Source organism: Puma concolor, chromosome B1, assembly GCF_028749965.1.
Source record: "Puma concolor isolate L17-30 chromosome B1, mPumCon1.1.hap2, whole genome shotgun sequence".
NCBI lineage: Eukaryota > Metazoa > Chordata > Mammalia > Carnivora > Felidae > Puma > Puma concolor.
This window is the reverse complement of record NC_141670.1, coordinates 177,214,516-177,236,810: the sequence shown is the minus strand read 5'-3', so window position 1 is coordinate 177,236,810 and position 22,295 is coordinate 177,214,516. Positions and strand designations below refer to the sequence as shown.

Genomic DNA, 22,295 nt, shown 5'->3' with positions numbered 1-22,295 from the left:
TTCGGGAATGAGGATTTAATATATACAAACACAGTTTGCAAAGTATACACAAGATATGATAGAGCATCAGTGCACATTTTAGAAGATACACTTTCTCAATATTTTCTGTTCTTCCAGTCTAGACTCTCCCCTCATGTTCTCTTGTTTCTCTCAGTTATTGTAAGTGGTTAACGGAGAAGAAAAAATAGGGGAAAAACCCATATTATGAACTATGTATTCATAAGTATTTTCCATAAACTTTGAAATTTTAGAATTATGCTAGCTATTTTTATTAGCCACTCTTGTGTGAGAGGAAACAAATATAGTCTTCTTTTTCTAGTTTCTAGTTTCTTGTTGATCTAACAACAGTTCTAATTAGAAATTACGTAAAATGTCTATTTTGTTTTCTAGGTCATTTTGTTGCCTACAATGAGTATTTCTCAGTTATTTATAACATTGGACAAGGAATCTAAATTCAGAAAGACTGTGTAAAAGGCGGGCCAAATGCTGTGTTTTTTAATAAATTAATTCAGTGTTGCTTCCAGTCAACAACACATAGAGAAATATATAAAACTAGATTCTGTCAAATTTTCAGAAAATTGACTTAGAAATGTGCTGATACTTTGCATCTTTTGCTATCAAAATATAGGAATATATGCATTTTTTTCCTTATTTAGGTCCAACCAGTTGACCCATCTTTGGTGGCATATTTAAAAACACAGCAAGATACTTCCTACCCGGTGATATCGACAAGCCCGCTGATCCACATGAAGCACCCTTTGGTACATCCTTTCCAGAAGCCAGTCACTGTATTCCTACCTTGTTCTCCACACCCTGATAAAAAAAATCTTGCATCTGAGATAGATCATAAAAGAATGGCTAGTGCCACTACAAAAAGGATCATACCACTGTACCTCAACCGGTGAGCTAAATCTTTGTATCTCTGAGTTGATGATAAACAAAGAAATGTAAATAATTTAAAAACGTAATTTGATGTCATATATTTAAAAATCATTATTGAAATGTCATGCAACATTTCAATATAGATATAAAGTATTGTAGACCCATGAAAGGTAATGATTTTAGACCCACAAAAGGCCCAAATGTATGCTATGTGGTAGGGTAGACACAGAAGAGGTAAAATTAATCTTTGCTTTCAAAGAAATTATGATATAGTTAATTATAAAGAAGTGGTACAGTGATTTTAACTTCTATATTTAAGAGTGTGCTCTTAATGTAGGAAAAAGATTAACCTGAACTTTTCTAAAACAAAATTAAATTTGAGTTTGTATTCGCCGTATCGGTGGAATACAGGTGGATAATCCCTTAATTTTTATGATTACGCAAAATCCCCACCAATGAGACAAATGTACATATTGAGTTACTTGTCAGAAATGACATTGGAAATGAAATGCTAACCTATTTCAGAAACGACATTGGAGATGAAATGCTAACAACAAATAGGTTACACAGAATAATCCCGATCTTAATTCCTGTTCTTTCATTTAATGCTTATTTTTTTCTTTTCTAATGAAAAATGTAGAAGGGAATGTTTCTGTTCTTCACTTCTGAAGGAAATATTTTTTTCTTTGAAGAACGAAGAGGGAGAAACAACTTCAGAGACTTAATTGAAATACTATCTACTACTAATTGAGAATCTACTGTGTTTCCTGTGTATATGGTCTTATCCAGTTTCCCCCACCCCACTTTATCTCCATTTTATTAGTGAGAATTTATTAGTGAGAATCTACTGTGTTTCCTGTGTATATGGTCTTATCCAGTTTCCCCCACCCCACTTTATCTCCATTTTATTAGTGAGAAGACTGAGACTCAGTGATATTAATAACGTGTATAAGTCACTATACCTACCAAGTGACGCAATCTTGGACACCCTTGCATATCTCTAGATTTACTTATGACTCTATGTAGCTGTCCTTTATTAAGTTTGAAACTGCAAGGCTAGAAATTGAGATGTGGATTATTTGTCCTTTCCCACAATGTTTGCAATTTATGGCAATAGTAGAATATTAGGTTGAGGCTGGGAGAGGAAATTAAACTTTCCCTTGTGCTAAATTAAGTGAGAGAACATAAAAATATAGACATGATCCAGTTATATATACTTTTGCTACTTGGGATGGAGATCTATTTATCTATCTATCTGTCTGTCTGTCTGTCTATCTATCCATGCATCCATCCATTCATTTATATCTATATAGATATAGATATATAATCTTCCAAATGGCAGTTTAGTTAATCCATGTTCCTGTGTACCAATGTAAAGTAAGATTTAAAACCAGAAATATCCTGAAGCTTCAAATTTAAAATGTACCAGTCTAATAGATTAAAGACATGCTATTTTAAATATCCCCTGAGATACATATATATTTTTTATTTGTTTTTATTAATTTTTTAAACATTTATTCATTTTTGAGAGACAGAGAGAGACAGAGCATGAGTGGGGGAGGGGGCAGAGAGGGAGGGAGACACAGAATCCAAAGCAGGCTCCAGACTCTAAGCTGTCGGCACAGAGTCCAATGTGGGGCTCGAACTCACTTACCATGAGGTTATGAAGTGAGCTGAAGTTGGATGCTTATCCGACTGAGCCACCCAGGTGCCCCCATATATAGTTTTAAAGATAAGAACTTAATCCTAAGAATGGATTCTTACCAGTAACCTGTTGCTGGAACCTAGTATTTCTACTATATATAGAGGGTGGATGGCAAAGGATTAATAAAAATAATTTGTGACTGATATGTATTTTCCATCATAAAACAAAGCAGCTCCATTTGCAATAAATATGATAGAAAAATAATTAGCTTGTCCCTGATGGTCTAATCCCCTAGTCTGAGAAATAGAAATTTATCCCTGTAACACACAGATACCATTTTTGGATCTGATTAGATCAGTGTTCCTTTGCCCCTCTTTTGCTATATTTGCACATGCCTCAGAAATGACAGAGCAGAATGCAAAGAGAAATTGGAAGCAGCATACTGCATTGTCAAAAATGAAATTCCCACAGGTATAGAGATAAGAGCAGAGGCGAGAGGAGCCCCAGTAGAAATCATGCTGAGGGTGGCACATTTTCATACACTTAATTGATTCGAAACATTTGAAATCCAGTTTTTTTCAGGTAGAAGATTACACAGTGGTACTCCAGATAAATTATACTCAGGAAAAACGATTAGACACTGAAAATTGATTTATAAATTATACACATGGATCTGCTTTCCAGATCTGAGAAAGAGATTCAAGTGGCTACCAAAGCGAGTGGACAAATACTCATTCAAGATTAAGGGAAAAAATACAAAATCCTACATGATTTCCTAAGGAAAAAATTGTAATATTAATCAAAAAGATTTGAAAAGCGGAATAAAAACACCAAAGAACATACTATGGAAATAAAGAAAGAGAGCATCATTCTGACATTTCACAGTAACTTGAATAATGAGAATCACAGTTACCTGCAGAGTATTTTAGAAATCTGTTTTGTAAGTGTAGTATGATCCAGTAAGCAAAATTTCTGAGAAACAGAAAGCCATCAGGATAGACTAGAAAAAGACAAGAGGACAACAGGATAAGATACAAAGATAACAAGCAGAGATGAAAAGGGACCAGTGTTTGATAAGGAGTCATTTGAAGTGATGTCACCTAATAATTACAGGTATCATCAAAGGAGCAACCAAAACAACCATAAAAGAAGCAATAATCAAAGGCATAGTTGAATTTGATTTTCTGACGTTGATTAAAGCCTTGACTTAGAAAGTGCTGATTGATTACTAGACACAATTTATGAAAAAAAAAAACAAACAAAAACCAAAACCCATACTTAGTTATAACATGGAAGATTTGAAATGCACATTTAAATAAAACATAATTCTTTAACAATCTGTTTAGCAGAAGCAGACTAAGTAAAAAGGAATAAAATCAGTCTTGCCTCAATCTCATTCATAAAAGTACAAAGCAAAAAGTAAAAAGGAAAAGTTTATATGGCAAAAGGATAACGGAAGGAAAACAAGAAGACAGCATGGTGATATTAAAGAGAAAAGATGATATAAATAAAATCATCAGTTATATTAAACAAATATAAATGGAGTAAACATAATTAATACTGTTGTTCATCTTACACAAACCTTTAATATTTTTAAAAGCTTCTATGCTGTATTTGAGATGATTGCCTCATATATTTTACCTTTTTTATATTTTGCTTTTATTTATTTATTTATTTATTTATTAAAGTAAATTAGGTTTTCTTTTTTATTTTTTTCAGAGAGAGAGAGAGAGAGCAAGTGGGAGAGAGGAGTAGAGAGAGAAAGGGTGGGAGAGAGGGGCAATGGGAGAGAGAGAGAGATAGAGAGAGAGAGAATCTTAAGAGAGAAAGAGAGATCCTGGGATCATGACCTGAGCCAAACTCAAGAGTCAGACACTCAACTGACTGAGCCAACCAGGCACCCTTACATTTTTACTGTTTTTTGTTTTTTTTTTTAATCAGTAGTTTCAACTGTTCATTTCAATCATTGTAACTCTTATTTATAAAAAAAAGAAAAAAAAAGATATCGATATATTTTAAAAATCTTTTGTTCTAAGATGCTCTGTTTTTTCACTATGCTTTCTATTTCTTTCGTTACCCCCTTAATCATTGTAAACATACCCATTTTACAGTTTTATTGAGATTATTCTATCACCTACCTATTAGCATGATGTTTAAGATTATCTATTAGCCTGGTGTAATCTAGTACCTTGTCTATATGCTAATTCCGTCCTTAGAAATTCATTTCCAAGTATTGATTATGATTTTTAGATCAACTTTTCTTTTCCCCTTCCCTCCTGCCAGAGCAGCTTTGTGTGTTTGTTGCTTTCTTGAGCCAATATTCAAAGAGATTTGGGTTGTTTTTATTGTTTCTCATTTTATGGCCAGTGCTGCCCTTTTGGGATTCCAGTTTTATGACTGAATTAGTTCCAGCTAATAGCTAGAGGCTGTATCTGATGTACCCGATAATATATTAAGCTCCAGCCCCCACACACCTGGTGTGTATGCACAGTTAGTGGGGCAGGGTGTGTGTGTGGAGGAGACTGATGAGGGTGGGAGCTTCCATAGAACCAGTTGGTCATGTTCTGTGGGGAGAGAAGAGAATTCCAACTTTTTGAAGTGTGTTTGTTTGTTTGTTTGTTTCCAGATCTAAGGGATTTTTTTCCCAGCTTTTGAGTTCCTCTACTTTCCTGTGTGTGTGTGTGTGTGTGTGTGTGTGTGTGTGTGTGTGTGTTTGAGAGAGAGAGGGAGAGAGAGAGAAAGACAGAGACAGAGACAGAGAGAGAGACAGAGATTTTGTCCAGCATTCCTGTGTAGTGGGAAGATGGCCATTTGTAATCAATTCAGTTGGACAAAGTACTAATTTCTTTTTTTTTCTCCATCACTTTGCTCTAGTGTATGGTCTTTCTGCTAGAAAATTCTTTTTCCGTCATGTTTAGGTGAAGAACTCTGGTTTATTCTGTAAGTAGTAGCTTAACTGTGTCCGTATCTGTCAAGACATTCTAAGATCTCTAGGAGGGATTGATTTTTCCTCTCTTTGCGTCAGCCACATTCTTTGAACACATCCTATATCATACTATAGTATCATTCTCCTTTCCATTTATCATCACTCAGCATAAGTATAACATTGTAGGTGCTAAAAAAAAAAGTTGTGTGAGTTAAATAAATTAATGAATAAATTTATGGAAATGTAAATAGTATTAGTAATCCTATGCTTTGTAAAAACACTGAATTAGTATTTTATACTATGCTGTTGCTATTAGTGCTAGATACGGTGGATGCATTTCTCTATCCAGTGGAGCATTAAACAATAAAATGAGAACCTGTGTCAACTATTTACTTAACATTCTTTCATGTGCTTGCTTTGGCAGCACATATACTAACATTCTTACATCAAAGGGTGAAAACAGTTGAACATTTTCTATGGAAATAGGAACACAGTGAAGCACTCCATGCTTCATAAAATAAAAAAATGGTAAAAACTAGGTGAGGCCAAAACATGGTCTAAATCTGAAGAATTAGCGGCCTTTATTACATTACATACATTCCTCTATGTCTGAATGGTTTCTGGGGAAAAGATGAGAGTCATTTAATTATGAACCAGAAAAGATTTCCTCACAGTAGTGAAAGGTGAAATTAATTTGTTAAATAAAAACTTATTCCATATTATATAAGAAATACTTTAGAGAGTCAGATGGGTAAATAATTTTGCTCATGAAAAATACTATTTCTACATATTGTCATTGGTTTTAAGATTATTATGTGCAAATGTAATATGTGAGTCTTATATGACAATATCTGTAAAATATATGCATCATATGGCATGATAATAAAATTAACACGTTGGTAAAACTATCACATAACTTAAGAAATCAAAAAGAAACCATCACAGAAGAACAGAATTGGAAGACTGACACTATGTGACTTCAAGACTTACTACAGAACCACAGTATCAACAGTGTAGTATTGGTGAAAGAATAGGCAAATAGACCAGTGGAACAGAATAGAGAGCCCAGAAATAGATCTACATAAATATAGTCAACGGATTTTCGACAAAGAAGAAAAGGCAATGCAACGCAATAAAGATAGTCTTTTCAACAAATAGTGCTGGAACAAGTAGAGGTCCACATTAAAAAAAAAAAAAATGTAGACAACACTTATGCCTTTCACAAATTAACCCAAATTGGATTATAGGCATAAATGTAAAATGAAAAGCTACAAAACTCCTAGAAGGTGTTTTCACCTAATTGCACCTAATAGGTGAAAATCTAGATGACCTCGTGTATGGCAATGACTTTTAGATACAACACTAAAGGCACAATCCACGTTAGAAATAATTGATATGCTGGACTTCATAAAATTAAAAGCTTCTGCTCTGGGAAAGAGAATATTAAGAGAATAAGAAGATGAGCCCCAGAGTAGGAGAAAATATTTACAAAAGGTACATCTGATAAAGAGATGTTATCCAAAATACCGAAGAACTCTTAAAACTTAACAATAAGAAACAAAAACTTGATTAAAAAATGGGCCAAAGACCTTAACAGACACCTTAGCAAAGAAGATGTATGATTGGCAAATAAGAATCTGAAAAGATGTTCCACAGCATATGTCATCACTGAGATGCAAATTAAAACAAAAATCATACAAATACACATCTATTAGGATGGCCAAAATCCAGAACACTTACAACCTTAAATGCTGGTGAGGATGTGAAGAAGCAGGAATTCTTATTCATTGTTTGTGGGAATGCAAAATGGTACAGCTATTTTGGGAAACTTGTGGTTTCTTACAAAACTAAACATACTGTTATCATACTATCCAGTAATAGCACTTCTTGATATTTATTGAAAGGAGTTGAAAACATGTCCACACAAACACCTGCATATGGATGTTATATAAGATTTATTCTCAACTGTCAAAACTTGGAAGCAATCAAGATGTCAAGAATGAATAAATAACATCCATACAATAGAAAATTACTCAGTGCCAAAAAGAAATGAGCTATCAAACCAAAAATACATGGAGGAATCTTAAATGCATATTGCTAAGTGAAAGAAAACAATCTGAAAAGGCTACCTACTGTATGATATATACTGTATAACATTCTGGAAAAGGCAAAACTATGAAGACAGTAAAAACGTCAGTGGTTGCCAGACATTGGAGTGAAGGAGGGACAAATAGGCAGAATATAGAGGGTTTTTATAGTGGTGAAAATACTTTGTATGATACTATTATGATGGCTACATGTCATTCTACATTTGTTCAAACCTACATAATGTACAACACAAAGTTAACTCTAATATAAACTATGGTCTTTGGGTGATCATGATGTATCAATGTAGGTCCACCAATTGTAACAAAGATACCACTTTGATGGGGGATATTGATAATGGAGGAGGCTATGCATATGTGGAAACAGGAGGTAAATGGGAAACCTGTGCATCTTCCTCTCAATTTTGCTGTGAACCTAAAACTGCTATAGAAAGAAAGAAGAAAGAAAGAGAAAGAAAGAAGAAAGAGAAAGAAAGAAAGAAAGAAAGAAAGAAAGAAAGAAAGAAAGAAAGAAAGAAAGAAAGAGAGAAAGAAAGAAAGAAAGAAAAAGGAAAGAAAAAGAAAGAAAGAAAGAAACTATCCTTGAAAAGTTTCCAGTAATGCCTATTTCTACTTGTAGAACCTTGGGATATAACTTCTTTTCTTTAAAGTTTATTTATTTATTTTGAAAGAGAGAGGGAGCACAAGCAGGGGAGGGGCAGAGAGAGAGAAGAAAGATAGAGAATCCTAAGCTGACAGTGCAGAGCCCCACACAGGGCTTAAACTCACGAACCTTGAGATCATGACCTGAGCCGAAATCAAGAGTCCAACGCTGAACTGACTGAGCCACCTGGGTGCCCCCTAGACAGATAGATCTTTTTTATCTTGGAAAAAATCTTCTGAGTGTCTTTCAGTGGTGTGGCATTAAGGCATTTATCTCAGAACAACATACCAGGGCACTGTTAGACCTGAGAAAGGCAGCTTGGAGTGGACACCTGTTGCTTTGTCTACCCAGCCACTTTAATTTTTGGAAATGGTACCACAAATTCTGGAAAGTGTTCTTTCCATCCATGTGGATCTAATGGGAATTTCCATGTTTTTTAATGTCCTTGTTAATTATAATTGAGCACTTGACCCAAAATGGGCCAGTTATAATTGCCCCAATGCCTGGAATTTTGGGTACGGAAAAAGTTTCACCTCAAGAAAAAAGCAAAATCAGTAATTCTTGAATAAACAAATTTATTTAATGATTATATTTTATGGAACTCTTAGTACATCAGAATTCTCTGGGGACTGTGATCAAATGCTAGCCATTGCTAGACAATAGGAGATGTGAAAGTTTGCTAATAGCATATATAAAAGGAAGAGTTTATTTGCAGAGTTGTCAAGAACAGCTGGGATAGATAAGGATGCTTGCAAATCATTTAATTTCAAGAGGAGGTATAATCTATTATCATATTAAAATCTAAATGTGAGATTATGGATGCGTTAACTGTACGGTAATAATCATTTTGTAACATATCCATGTATTAAACCATTACATTTTACACCTTAAACTTACACAATGTTATATGTCATGAAATCTAAATTTGATCTTTATATCATTGAGGACTCTTTTGATTTTGAGTGTCAGAAAAGCAAGCCCAAAGTTTTAAGGAAAAAGGAATTCTTTGGTTCATGTAAACAAAAAGTCTGGGGATATATTTATCTTTATATTCTTCTTCAACCAGAAAGAACCTAGTCTCTCTCTTCTCTTTCTGCCCTCCTCTGTGCCAATTCCATTCTTTGACATGCTTGTCCCTCATGCTGGCAAGACAGTTCCATCTTGCTATTCCAAGTTCAGTAGAAGGTGAAGCTCCCCATGGATATGCATAAAGGCCCTGAGAGTTATCCTCACCCTAAATCAGTTACAAACCCATCACTGAACAGATCACTAGGACTGGGAGGAAGATGCACTCTACAGGGTAGGCTAGGCTAACAAAAACTTGAATTCACCCAGGGCTGATGACAACAATCAATATCTCACACATGCTGTGTTGTCCTCAAAGGCAGGCTGTCTCTTGGTTATCCTCACTCCAGTACCCAGGCTGAAAGGCAACCACTTTCTGGCTGCTGTCATGGGTAGCAGAAGAAAAAGCTTTGAGTAGATGCACATGAGCAATTAAATGCTTGGTCTCCAAGTGACATTCATTGTTTATTAACTAGAACTAGTCATATGGCCCCCACTCAATCGCTGGGGAAAGGAAGTGCGATCCTATCACATGCTCAGAAATCAGAAAAAATGGGATTTTTTTTTAAAGCAAACTTTGTTAATGAATGCCAAATGCACTATATGCCTCAGGCTTTAGACCCGCCTGGACCTGAGAGTAGGGTTCAGTTCCGCTACTGCTGAGAACCTGTAGGTCCCCAGAAATGTTTAGACTATTGGGAGAAAAAAGTTAGGAGTTGTCATCAGAAAAAAAAAAAAAATCAATCATGCATTTAATTAAGTAATTTTCTAGTAAATGACCAGAGTTTTAGATTCAGTTTCAGTGTATTTTCCTGTGCTAATAAATTATCAACTTCCGGCGTGCCTGGGTGGCTCAGTTGGTTGGTTAGGCTTCCTATTGTTGCTTTCTCATGGTTCCTGAGATCAGCTCTCCCCTCCCCCCATCAGGCTCTGCGCTGATAGAGCAGAGCCTGCTTGGGATTCTGTCTCTCTCCTTCTCTCTGACCCTAACCCACTTGTGCTGTCTCTGTCTCTCTCAAAATAAAATAAATAAATTTTTAAAAACTCCATAAAAAATAATTAACTTCCAAGTGTTACAAAATTTACTCTATTTGTGGTTTTAAACCAAAAGCCAAAAACTAAATGTTATTTCTTCCCCTATTCTCCATATTTTAAACTGGCTGATTCCCTGAAGGAATCAATAGAATCTAAAAATTTCAGAGTAGACATTTTTAAATCAAGTTTAGTTCCTAATTTATGGCTTATTGGACAGTTCAACCTGTAAAAACTAAGGTGGTTTTAAAGCCATAACTAATCGTATTCACAAATAAGGATGTGGGATTCACACTTGGGTCTTCATTCTTAGTAACTAGCTAACATGGTTTTTACCCCTTGTGACTTGTACTATCATTAGACCTTTCCCACCCCCCACCCCCCACTATGTTCAGTATCAAGGACTTTTCTTCCTTTCTGAGGAACAGGTATCCATTTAAATGAATTCAAGAAAAGAGTTTATTGTAAGGCTATTCCGTCTCTAGGACTACATGGATTCTTTCATTTTGATTTCTCTCCTTTTCTCTCTTAGCATCTCCTCTATTTTTTTCCTTTATTAATACTCTCTGTGCTAATTATTTTTATAGCCCAGGGTGCCGTAGCTAAATGACAGCAGTGACAAGTTATAATCTCTGGTCCTCTTAGTCAAGTTCCGAAGAAAAAAGATAAAATTTGCTGAGTGTTGACACTTGGTCTACTGTGAGTAAATTCAGCTCTGGTTGGTGGAAGGTATCACATGGTACATTCAAATGCAGGTTGAAAAGGAAGGGGGATTGTGCAAGAAAGCTAATTCGCTATGTCTGCTGTAGGAATTAGGATAAAAATATTAATTCAATTGATGTAGGTACTATTTAACTCTATGATGTAGATACTATTGTTACTCTCATACTATAAATAAGGAAACTGAAACAGAGAGATCAAATAACTTGCCCATTGGTCATATAGTTAGTAAGATTCAGATCCACCCAGGATTTGAAAGTAGAAAGTCTTGCTCCAGAATCTGTGGTCTTACCTGTTAGGTGCCCCCACTACTCTTGGCTCCCCTGAAGCATCTGGGTTTTCACCAGTGACTTTATTAATGTTTTGGGGGTGTTCCCTTAACTCTCTTGCCAGTAATAAAATGTTTCTCATTTTCCAAAGTTCACGTCAAATATTAACATTTTCACTTTGCAAGCTTCCCTGAGCACCTTCCTTCTGTTTTCTAAACCACCTTGTGCATTCCCTTAATTATCACACTGATCACCTTGCCCCATATTTGGGTAATACTATAATACTGTACTCTTCAGTAGAGCAAGGGCTATATGTTTCTTATCTTTGTGTTCCCGGTGCATAGAGGAATTACTGGCACATAGAATACATTTAATGTACTGTTATTGGATTATTTGCTTACTGAAAGAATTAATGCATTAAATAAGATTCATGCTACACAAATTTTACCAGTTTCTCCTCTCCTACCATTGTACAGGACAAAAAGCACTTCCATAAGGAAACCTGGGAACAATGCCTGTGAATCTTTGAGATTACTGGGATTCAGAAGTGGAGACAGTGGTTGGTTTGGGCTTGATAATGTTGTAGTGAGAACCATGCAGAGTGGCTTGATATCATTTGAATTGCGCGAACATTTAGAGAGGTAATACAATACCTGCAAACAATACAAGTTGACGGTATTATATCCTGATGAATTATAAGTGATGCTTACTGAAATGAAATTATAGGATTAGGTTTTTATGCCTCATATAGGAATATAAATAGTTCTTCAGGGTGTGCTGAAAACACAAACCAGAATTGATATGAATATGCTATCTATAATTTCATTCATGATAGTTTAATAAGTGCTTTTGGAAATCACTCATAACTTAGATTTATTTTTAGAGATTTCCTTTAACTCCAAAATAGTTTGAAAACAGCACATTTATGAAATTCCATGAAGACAGTAATTAACTGTTCATACTATGCTAATCTCATAAGCATGTATATGTAAACTGAATTTGTTATTTCCGTGCCCTTATTTTGCCTTCCTCATTTCCATGTTTTCTAGACAGCTAATTATGAGAAGAGTTTTAGACAGTTTTAAGGCTCATGAGGAGCAGACACTCATAAAGAGAAGGCAGTCATATGTCTAAAGATAGCTTTTATTTCAAAATGGAAGATCTTACATCTACAGTTGTCTCGGGTCAGAAGCAGAGTTTAATATGAGAATTTATTGATTTATTGAGGGAGAACTCTTAGGTGAATCCTGTAAGGGAATGAAAGAAATGAGGAAGGCAAGGGAATAAGCTGAGAAAACCTATGGTTTCAGCAGAAGTTTTACCTCAGCCTGGTACCTCCGGGAAGCTCAGGAGTCTGAGTACCAAGGAGGCTGGTATACACCCCTGCATCAGTCAATCCTTGTCTGTGGGTGCAGGGATTCTCTGGCTGAGGGCGATCATGGAACGCAATTTTGTGGAGAAGAGTTGGGGGATGTGTGTGAGGGGGTAAGGATCCAGCCCAGAGAGGGATGTCTATATTCGTCTGCCAGGCTGCCATAATAAAGTGCCACAAACTAGGTGGCTTAAACAACAGAAATGTATTGTCTCATAGCTCTGGAGGCTCAAAGTCCAAGGTCAAGAGGTCAGCAAGATTCGTTCCTTCTGAGGACTGTGAGGGAAGGATCTGTTCCAGGCTTCTCTTCTTGGCTTGAAAGTGTCCTTTTCTGTGTTCGAGTGACATTCTCCATGTATGCACATTCCTGTACCCAAGTTCCCCTTTTTATGACACCAGTCATATTGGATTAGTGTATATCTAATGCCCTCGCATTAACTGGATTACACCTGTCAAGACCCCATGTTGAAATAAGGTCACATTCTGAGGTACTGGGGATTAGGCCTCCAACATTTAAATTTGGGTAGAGTGGACAAGACTCATCTCACAACAGGTCTATTCATAACGATTCTGACACCACAGTGACAGAGAAAATATTTTAATCTCTACTTAATTATGATATCTATTCTTTATCCTGTTGGTAGTAAATGAATTATCTTGATTATCTTTCTCTTCTATAGTTGGAAATTATAACCCTTGGTGATGCTAGTTAAAACACAATTTAAAATATGCTGCCATATTTAGAGCTGATCTGACCCTGGGGGATTTCTTTGTGAACATCTGTTTAGAACTTGGTTTGGTTTGAATCGTTTCCTGACTGCCAGGAGGTTCATTAAAGTCATTCAGGAATCTAACTAGTTGGTTATTAGAACACTTGATTTTATTTTTTTTTTAATTTTTAATTCTTCTAATGTTTACTTATTTTTGAGAAAGAGAGAGAGTGAGACAGAGCGCAAGCAGGGGAGGGGCAGAGAGAGATAGAGACAGATTCTGAAGCGGGCTCCAGGCTCTGAGCTGTCAGCACAGAGCCTGATGCAGGACTCGAACCCACAAACTGCGAGATCGTGACCTGAGCCGAAGTCAGACACTTAACCGATTGAGTTACCGAGGGGCCCCATGATGTTTTTTGTTTTTTAACGAAAGCTTGGATGATAGTGGGTGTTATTTGTTATCAGTGATATTTCTGAGACTGTATGTTTCCCTCACGTCATGCCTCTTTGCTCCCGTGCAGGTTTATTGTGCTACACCTTTCTTCCGTTGTGGAAAATAGCCTTTTGGTTTCTTTTGTGAAAGCTCTAGAAGAAGCTATGCTCAGCACCACTGCCTGTGTTGTGCTCTGTCACCAGAAAGACAATCCACATAAAGTAGTCATTCTAGTGGTTCCTTCTAAAGATTTAAACCAGGTGCTTCGGAACTTACGCTTGGAATCGTTCAGTGGCCCTCCAGAGTCTTCACGCTGCTTCCAAGTCAAAGAAGGAGAACAAATTCTTTTAAGATTTACTGGAAATATATTTGCTTCAAGTAAGTACAAAGACACCTTTTTGTATGCTCTATGAGCTAGCAGCCACAAGCTTCTGGAGGCCTTCGTTAAACTTGTATCACCAAGGAAAACTTCAGAGAACTGAGGGGAGGCTTATGAAAAGTAGGGAAAGAAAAAGACTTATTTGCTTTTTGCTTCAATCTCTTTCTTCCCTTATTAGGGATGCATCTTCCCTTACAGGCTGGCTCTAGAAGGTGACGCTCTTCTAGAAACAGTCTTCTCCGTGAATACTCCTGAATCCAAGCGAGGATCATCTCTTTCATACACCCTTGCAATTGCCTCCTAAATGCTCCTCTGTCTCCACTAAGAGCCATGTGAAGTCTATTTCTACACAGGAACAATAGTGATCCTTTAAAAATATAAATCATGCCTTATTGCCCTCCCCCCACATTAAGCACTTGACAATTATCTCTTATTCTACTTAACATAATATCCAAACTCTTATGTCCTACAAAGAATCTAATCTGGAATCAGCGGGCTGATCACGACTCCCAAGAGATGTGTATCTAGAACTATATTCCAGTATGATTGTCTTATTTATACTTCCACACATTTTATGTATTTAAAAGTCCACTCTGAGAAACAATTAATAGGTTTCACCAAACTCCAAAAGGGTTCATGGCACAACAGTAGCTAAGAACCTCTGAGCTAGATGACGTGCCTTGCTTACCTCTCATCCTCATATTTTTCTAGGGCTTTTTTTTTTTTTTGCTTCCATTATAAATCATACCACAATGTGAAATTATTTTATTTATTTGTTTACTTACTCTTTGCTCATACACTTATGTTCTTCCCCGGAATGCAAATTCAGGAAGGTACTGGCTACGTCTTTCCTGCTGTGGATCCCTGAACTTAGAAGAATGCCTGGCCCAGGAAAAGCTTTCAATAGGAATGTAGTGAATGAGTGAACCTATGGAAATACTAAGACCAACAAACAGGGTGAATGAATATGGGAGGTTGCAGGATAAGGTAGGAGAAATGAGGGAAGAGATCAGAAAAGGAGATAAAAGAAAGAGAAGAGGAAGAAAAAAAGGAGAACACAGAGAGAAAACAGCTGTGTGAGAGAAGAAAGAAAAAGATTTTTGGAGAAGTTGCCATCCTCCCCCCCCCCATTTTTTTTTTTTAATTCAACTGCTTCTCTGTAACTTATTTCCTTGGGATGGAATAGAATCTAACAGGTATGTATATAAAGGTGAAGTGTAGGGGAGAATTCAGGCTTGGGGTTTATGGGGATTTCTGGCCCAGGAATCTTGCAGTAGAGTTGACTTGAAGTAATATTCTCTGTTCACTTATAAATCGACACAGATCTCATTGATTTTTAATGGTGCCTATTTTCTCTCTGATTCTGGAAATTAATCCAAGCTCTGTTGGCTCTTTGTTGTCACAAAAATGATGCAGCTTGAAGCTGAGGCTGCCCTTTTTCTGTATCTCAGAAACGAGACCCAAAATGTCCCAACGTGAACTGTCTCTTCCACTTGCGCATGCGGAGCCCCAGCCGTCTGAGTCAGCTGGCAGGACTTAGTGAGTGAGTAACGAGGGTATCAGAAAAAGGGAAAGAGAAGGGTGACGAGATGAAGGAAGGAAAGTACTGGGCTTCTGAAGCAGAAACCACAGTGTCCACCCTGGAACAATCTCTCTAGGAGACAGTAAAAAACTGGAAGTGTCCCACCCAAACTAAAGATGCCAATGATTTTCCTGTAATATTTAGGACAGCAGCTGTGTTTACCTAGTGCCATAAACAGGAGTGAGTTGCTATGCTTCTCACAGGCAGTGGTACTGAGGGTAAGAGTTCTTGAGGTTAGCCAGTCTGTGTGCAAATTCCTCCATGTAAGGAATGGGGAAGAACTCATCTTCACTCAAGGGAAATGAATCAGGCACGATCCAGGTTTGTTTCTGCTTTGCCTTTCCTAGAGACCTATGCTCGGATCTGTGTCCTCACTGGATTTTTCTCCATCTAAGGGGAGCAAGATTCTCAGGAAAAAATTGACACCTCATCCTTTCATTAGAGTCTGGTGTGAATCTCAAAAAGGCATACAATCAGATAATGCCTGCCTGGAGGGTTCTCCACCCCACCCATCTACCCGGCCCACCTCTAGTTACCTCCTACTGTACTTTCATATCTCACCTTGATGATCACGTTTAGAAAAGTGTTCCCCATCTTTTCTGATTATGTCAGTTCTTATCTTACTCTTTTGTGGACATGACCATAGATAGAGTCTTTATTCATTGAATTGTTTGATGGATGTCAGTTTCTCTGACTACTGTCCCATGAGAACAGGTCTTGTCCTGTTAGTGGGCACCATTCAATTCCCAGCACCTAGTGTGGTACCTGACAGCTAGAAGTATTTGTTGGAAGAATGAAGACAAAAAATTGGGAAAGATTAAAATTATTTAAAATTTTAAAAGTATTAAAAATATTTAAAATTTTAATTAATGGATCCAGACATCTGCCCTTTGAGAAATGTTAAAAATTTTATATTTATTTATATAGAATACATATAATTCTTTTGAGTGAGGTCATGCACCATTTACTTTAATTCTACAAAAAACTAAGATAGGTGATCCCCTTGCTTTTTACATCAGCCTTTGGCATTCTTCTGAACATAAGCTAGAGTATGCCTTCATTCTCCAGGTTAGAGCTGTTGATTCAGACTTAAACTTTCCACTACACGTCACCTGAACCCCCCAGTGCTCACAGAATCCAGAGAATGCCGGGAAATAAACAGAAAATTTTATATAATGACACTCTAGCATGACCTGTAACATCTACTAATGCCCTACAAAGGTTTGTGTGTGTCAAAGAGGCCCTGAATGCCCTTTAGCCCAGAGAAGTGACTTTCCCAGAAATGTGTAGGATGTTGGGATAACCACCGTTTTATTCATTCAATGAAAACTCCTTACCCTTGTGTGCATTATATTCTACTAGGGAGAGACAGAGAAGCAAATAAGTAAATAAAATGTGCAGTGTGGTGGGAGGAAAAGTGCCTTATAGAAGAATAAAGGAAGGGAAGGATATCAAGAGTCTCACAGAGAGTGGCAGAATTGCAATTTTCAATACACTCACGAAGGAAGCCATCTTTGAGAAAGTGACATGTGGACAGAGACTTGAAGAAGGTGAGAAAGGAAGCCATAATCCTATAGCAGGGGAGTCTGTCCCAGGCAGAGGGAGTACAAGTGCTACTTAGCAGCGGCAGACGTGTACCTGACATGTGTGAGGAACAGCAAGAAGGCTGAAATGGGTGGGAGACAGGGTGTAAGAGAACAGTTATAGGAGAGGAGATGAGTACTGATCATTCCTTGAAGGCAACGAGTTTGCCTTTTATTCTAAGTGAAATGGGCAGCCATCTTGTTAACAGAAGAGTCACATGATCTGAGTTAGATCATAGAATAGATTTTCAAACAGTTATAATCTCAGAGGCAAAGGAAGGATTGGGGAGACGAGTTAATGAGCAAGTTAATTAAGCAAGGAATGATGGTGGCTTGGGGGTAGAGGTGGTAGAGACGTGTTAGAATACCGAAATGCCCTGAACCAATGGTTCTTTTAGATTCATTTGGTTCCCCATTTTGCTACCTTTCACTTATCACTTACTCATCTGATGTTTCTAAGCAAAAGCATATATCTCTACATTTTTACTTTCTATGTCATCTTTGAAAAATATTCCAATTCCCCTCATTGAGAAGAAAAGATATCTCTATGAGGTATGCCTAGTAGCTCGTAAAATGTAAATAAGTTTTGTATTTCTTCATATGACAAATATTTATTGAACAGCTACTGTTCCAAGTTCTTCTAGGAACTGTATACATAATATGCTGAGGAGAAAGAGGTTCTCAAAAGGTCAGCTAATGGTTGATTTCATAATTTTGGAATGCAGTAAATAGATTTTGTTTTTACTTCTCCTCTAAATATGCCAATGTGGGAGGAAAAAAAAAGTAGAATAGTGCAATAGTGCAATTTCGGGGTGCCTGGGTGGCTTAGTCAGTTAAGTGTCCAACCCTTGATCTCTGCTCACGTCATGATCTCATGTTTTGTGAATTTGAGCCCCGTGTTGGGCTTCTCCACTGACAGCATGGATCCTGCTTGGGTTTCTGTCTATTTCTCTCTGCCCCTCACCTGCTATGCGCTCTCTGTCTCTGTCTCTGTCTCTCTCAAAATAAATAAAGTTAAAAAAAAAAAAGAATAGTGCAATTTCTTTGTGCTGCTTGTCCCCCCCCTGCCCCCTGCCCGCTGTGACAGGGGTATTCAAAATATAGTGCTATGTCTTGGCAACAATGAAATTCCAACTTAAAAAAATGGAAGGTTTCTATTTATAACACTAAAATCATGCTATTTATTACTGTAAATCCTCAACTTTCATCTTCATTTCATATTTACATTACAGATCTTTAGTTTAAAAAATTAACTGGCAGTGAGAGGCAGATAAATTTAAGATCTAAATTGAATCAATGTAGCTCTGCTTCACCTTCAGTCTTTATATCCTGCATATAAATATTCTTCATGAATAATTGTGTACACGGCAGGGACTATCTTTCAAAGGACAGAAGGAGAGATTTATTAAGTTGTATTCTATTGGGACCAAAGTAGCAACTCCAGTAGCACGGAGAAGTTTGCCAGGTGTTACTCTAGTGATCTAAAAATTCTAATTTATCTAATTTACTAGATGACATTTTGGTGACTTCAAAAATTTATCTTTTTTTTTTTTTTTTTTTTTTTTTTTTACCAGCAGGAAACATTCAAGAAGGCAAGCCATGGCTTGTCATTCCTTTCCTAGGATGTCCTAGGGATCATTCTGTTCAAGTAGCCAGGTTGTCTCTTAAATACAAACTTTTGCAGAGACATACTCTAGCACCTTTCCTAACCTGGAGTTATTCAAATTCTAGATTTAACTGTGTGCTTTAGAGATTCACCAAAATGACCTCTAGCAGTCCAACATGGAGAAAAATATTGGTGTCATCTACATCCCTTATTGAACTCTGATTTCATTGGGAAGGTTTTCTCAAAGTGGGAAAGCTTTTCATGAGAAAGAGCTCTGGGTCGTCAATGTTCAGGCTTCTAGGTGTAGGAGGAAGCTGCAACTTAGATATAAAAGCTTCACATTGATATATTTGAAAAAAATGTGTTTTTTGTTTTTTTGTCTTTACCATACAAATTCAAAAACAGTTGAAGGGTCCTGCTTCTTTCTTATCATTTGCTATTATTACTATCATTTGCTGAGCACTTAGTATGTGCTACGCCTTGTGCCAGTCATTTTATCCATGTTATTTCTTTTTGTTCTCAGAACAATCCCAGAAGGTAAGTTTTATTTCTCTTGGTTTAAAGATAAGAAAGTTAAGCTTCCAATAAGTTCAGAGATGGGAAAGAACCAGATAAATATTACAGTGTAGATAAGTAGCTGGGGCTGGCCCCAGCTGGATCTGGATCTCAACATTTGAAACACTCTTATCTTGACTGCTACAATGTAGCTTACATTTAAATTTTGCTAAGGGTAATGCGACATGTCTTAGGGAAAATGGCATCGCTATTGGAATGGCAAGGTAAAACTGTCATGGTAAAACCGCATGAGTGAAAGGTTATCTTCACTAGAGCTCTTGTATTTTCAGTGAGCAGTTGAGAAGATATACCCTTATTTTGGGGAATTAATCAGGTTTCAATAAAAATTTCAGTAACATGAATCTAGTAGCTATTTCATTTTGAAGTTTAGTTAGAACACCTCTATTTTTCTTTCCATGTATTTATTTTTAGAGAGAGGGAGTGAGCGCAAGTGGTGGAGGGGCAGAGAGAGAGAGAGAGAGGAAGAGAGAGAACCCCAAGCAGGATCCTCACTGTCAGTGTGGACCCAACGCAGGGCTCGATCTCATGAACTTAAACCGTGAAATCATGACCTGAGCTGAAATCAAGACTTGAACTCTTAAGCCACTGAACCACTCAGGTGCCCCTAGAACATCTCTATTTCTGTGATCCTGGACATGTTTTGTATCTGCACCGTCCATAAGGTGCATATGTTGCTATGAAATAGACATCTGTTGCTATGAAATATTTGAAATGTGGCTAGAGTGACGGAGGAGTAAATTTCCAATTTATTTAATTTTAATTAATTTCACCATTAATTTTAAAAGCCACATGCTGCTAGTGGCTACCACATATCTAGAATGCCTATTGTGAGGTCATGATAGGGTACAATATGCTATGAATAGAGGAGAGACAAAAGACAATTATTGAAAGATAAATGTAATTTTCTAACCATAGAAAGAACGGAATATTTTCAATACTTTTTTGTTAGAGTAAAATGGAATGGAAAGAGAAAATTAAAGATTATTAGGTCTAGAAGCAGCCGGAAACACCTGGTCCAATTACAGATAAGAAATCTTTGGGGTACCTGGGTGGCTCAGTCAGTTAAACATCCGACTCTTGATTTTGGCTCAGGTCATATCTCATAGGTTCTTGAGTTTCAGCCCCGTGTCGAGCTCTGCTGACAGCACAGAGCCTGCTTGGGATTCTCTGTCTCCCTCTCTCTCTCTGCCCCTTCCGCACTCAGGCTCTCTCTCAAAAATAAATAAACACATAAAAAAAAGAAGTCTTTTTAGTAATCTACAGTTTCAGTCTATTGCTGCTAATATTTTGGCAAGAGTCAGTGATACCAAAAAAGCTTAAATTGTATTAAAAATGGAATAATAGTTAGGATTTTAAAATTTTAAATAAGGCAAAGTGGTATATCTTAGTAGTAACAAATGCATTTCACTTCTTTTTAGGCAATGGAAAGGATTATGGAAAAGATTACAAGCTTATTTTTCATTTACAAAGAAAACCCAGGCTGGAACTCCAAATCAAAGAGGTGGATGAATTTGGAAACTATAGCTGCCCTCATTATAAGGGCACCATTGTAGTTTATAAAGTACCTAAAGAAAAGATAGTCCACAACTTGGATCAATCTCCTCTACTGGATGAAAACCTTTGTCAGTTGCCAATTTGCAAATTGCCATTGAAGTTGCCAAAGGTAAGTTATTTTACTTCTCTAATTACCATATTTTGTTAACTCTTCGTGATTCTCCACCACAATCTATACTTCAGGCACATGGATATGCAAGGTGAAAAGGAAAGGCAGGAATAAAGTTGATAAGGAAGGAGTGGGCATATAATTTTAGAGTGGTGGAATACAGATCAGGATTTTCACTTCCTTTCATATCAACTTTCTTTAAAAAAATTTTTTAATGTTTATTTATTTTTTGAGAGACAGAGAGAGACAGAGTACCAGCAGGGGAAGGGCAGAGAGAGAGGGAGACCCAGAATTCGAAGCAGGCTCCAGGCTCTGAGCTGTCAGTACAGAGCCTGATGTGGGACTGGACCCATGAACTGTGAGATCATGACCTGAGCCAAAGTTAGATGCTTAACTGACTGAGCCCCCCACAGCGCTCCAGGATCTACCCAGGTGCACCTCAACTTTCTAATAGCAACAATTCAAGTTGATCTGGTCTTGACAACATGTTCCTAATGATTATAGAAATAATGTCATTCATTTTCTGTAACTGCATAAGAATAACTGGGAAAGAACTTATGAAAACACAGACTACATTTAACAACACAACACTTTTAGGAAATGTCATGTGGGGAATGGGAAAACAACATCAAAATATTTTCATCCAGGCTTATAAAATCCTGTACACTTGTTTTAAGAGTGAATTACTCTTACCTAAAATTCTTATTCTTTTCAGGAAAGTAGGATTGAATTGTTTCTCCTAATAGGTCAAACAAATAATCTTATTGCTGTATATACTATTTTCTTCTATGATCCAGGACTTAGTCCTTCCAAACTATATTCTTAATGAGAAATAAAATTGAAAAATTCATTTTATCACTTCAAAGAGTAAACGTATTCTTTAAAGATGCTAAAATTATGTTTTCGTGTTTTTACTTTTTACATTATGAATAGTAGAAATGTTTGTCATGCCATTAGATATGGTACTAATTTTAAGTTAATCAGTAATTAATGAATTTGACAGATATTAATTGAACTTCTGAAATAGGGAATGTATTCTGCTAGGCATTATGAAAAATACAGAGATATAGAGGATAATATATGCCCTAAAACTGTGTTGTCCTA

General features: G+C 36.7%; 1 protein-coding gene across 1 annotated transcript in view; it reads left to right on the top strand.

Annotated features, from left to right (window-relative positions):
• Nucleotides 1-22,295, top strand: part of DTHD1 (death domain containing 1) — a 64,017-nt gene that overhangs the window by 12,479 nt on the left and 29,243 nt on the right. The window contains 4 exon segments of the mRNA XM_025922044.2: nt 657-901; nt 11,764-11,928; nt 13,891-14,180; nt 20,947-21,191. Coding sequence (XP_025777829.2) covers nt 657-901; nt 11,764-11,928; nt 13,891-14,180; nt 20,947-21,191 — 945 coding nt within the window.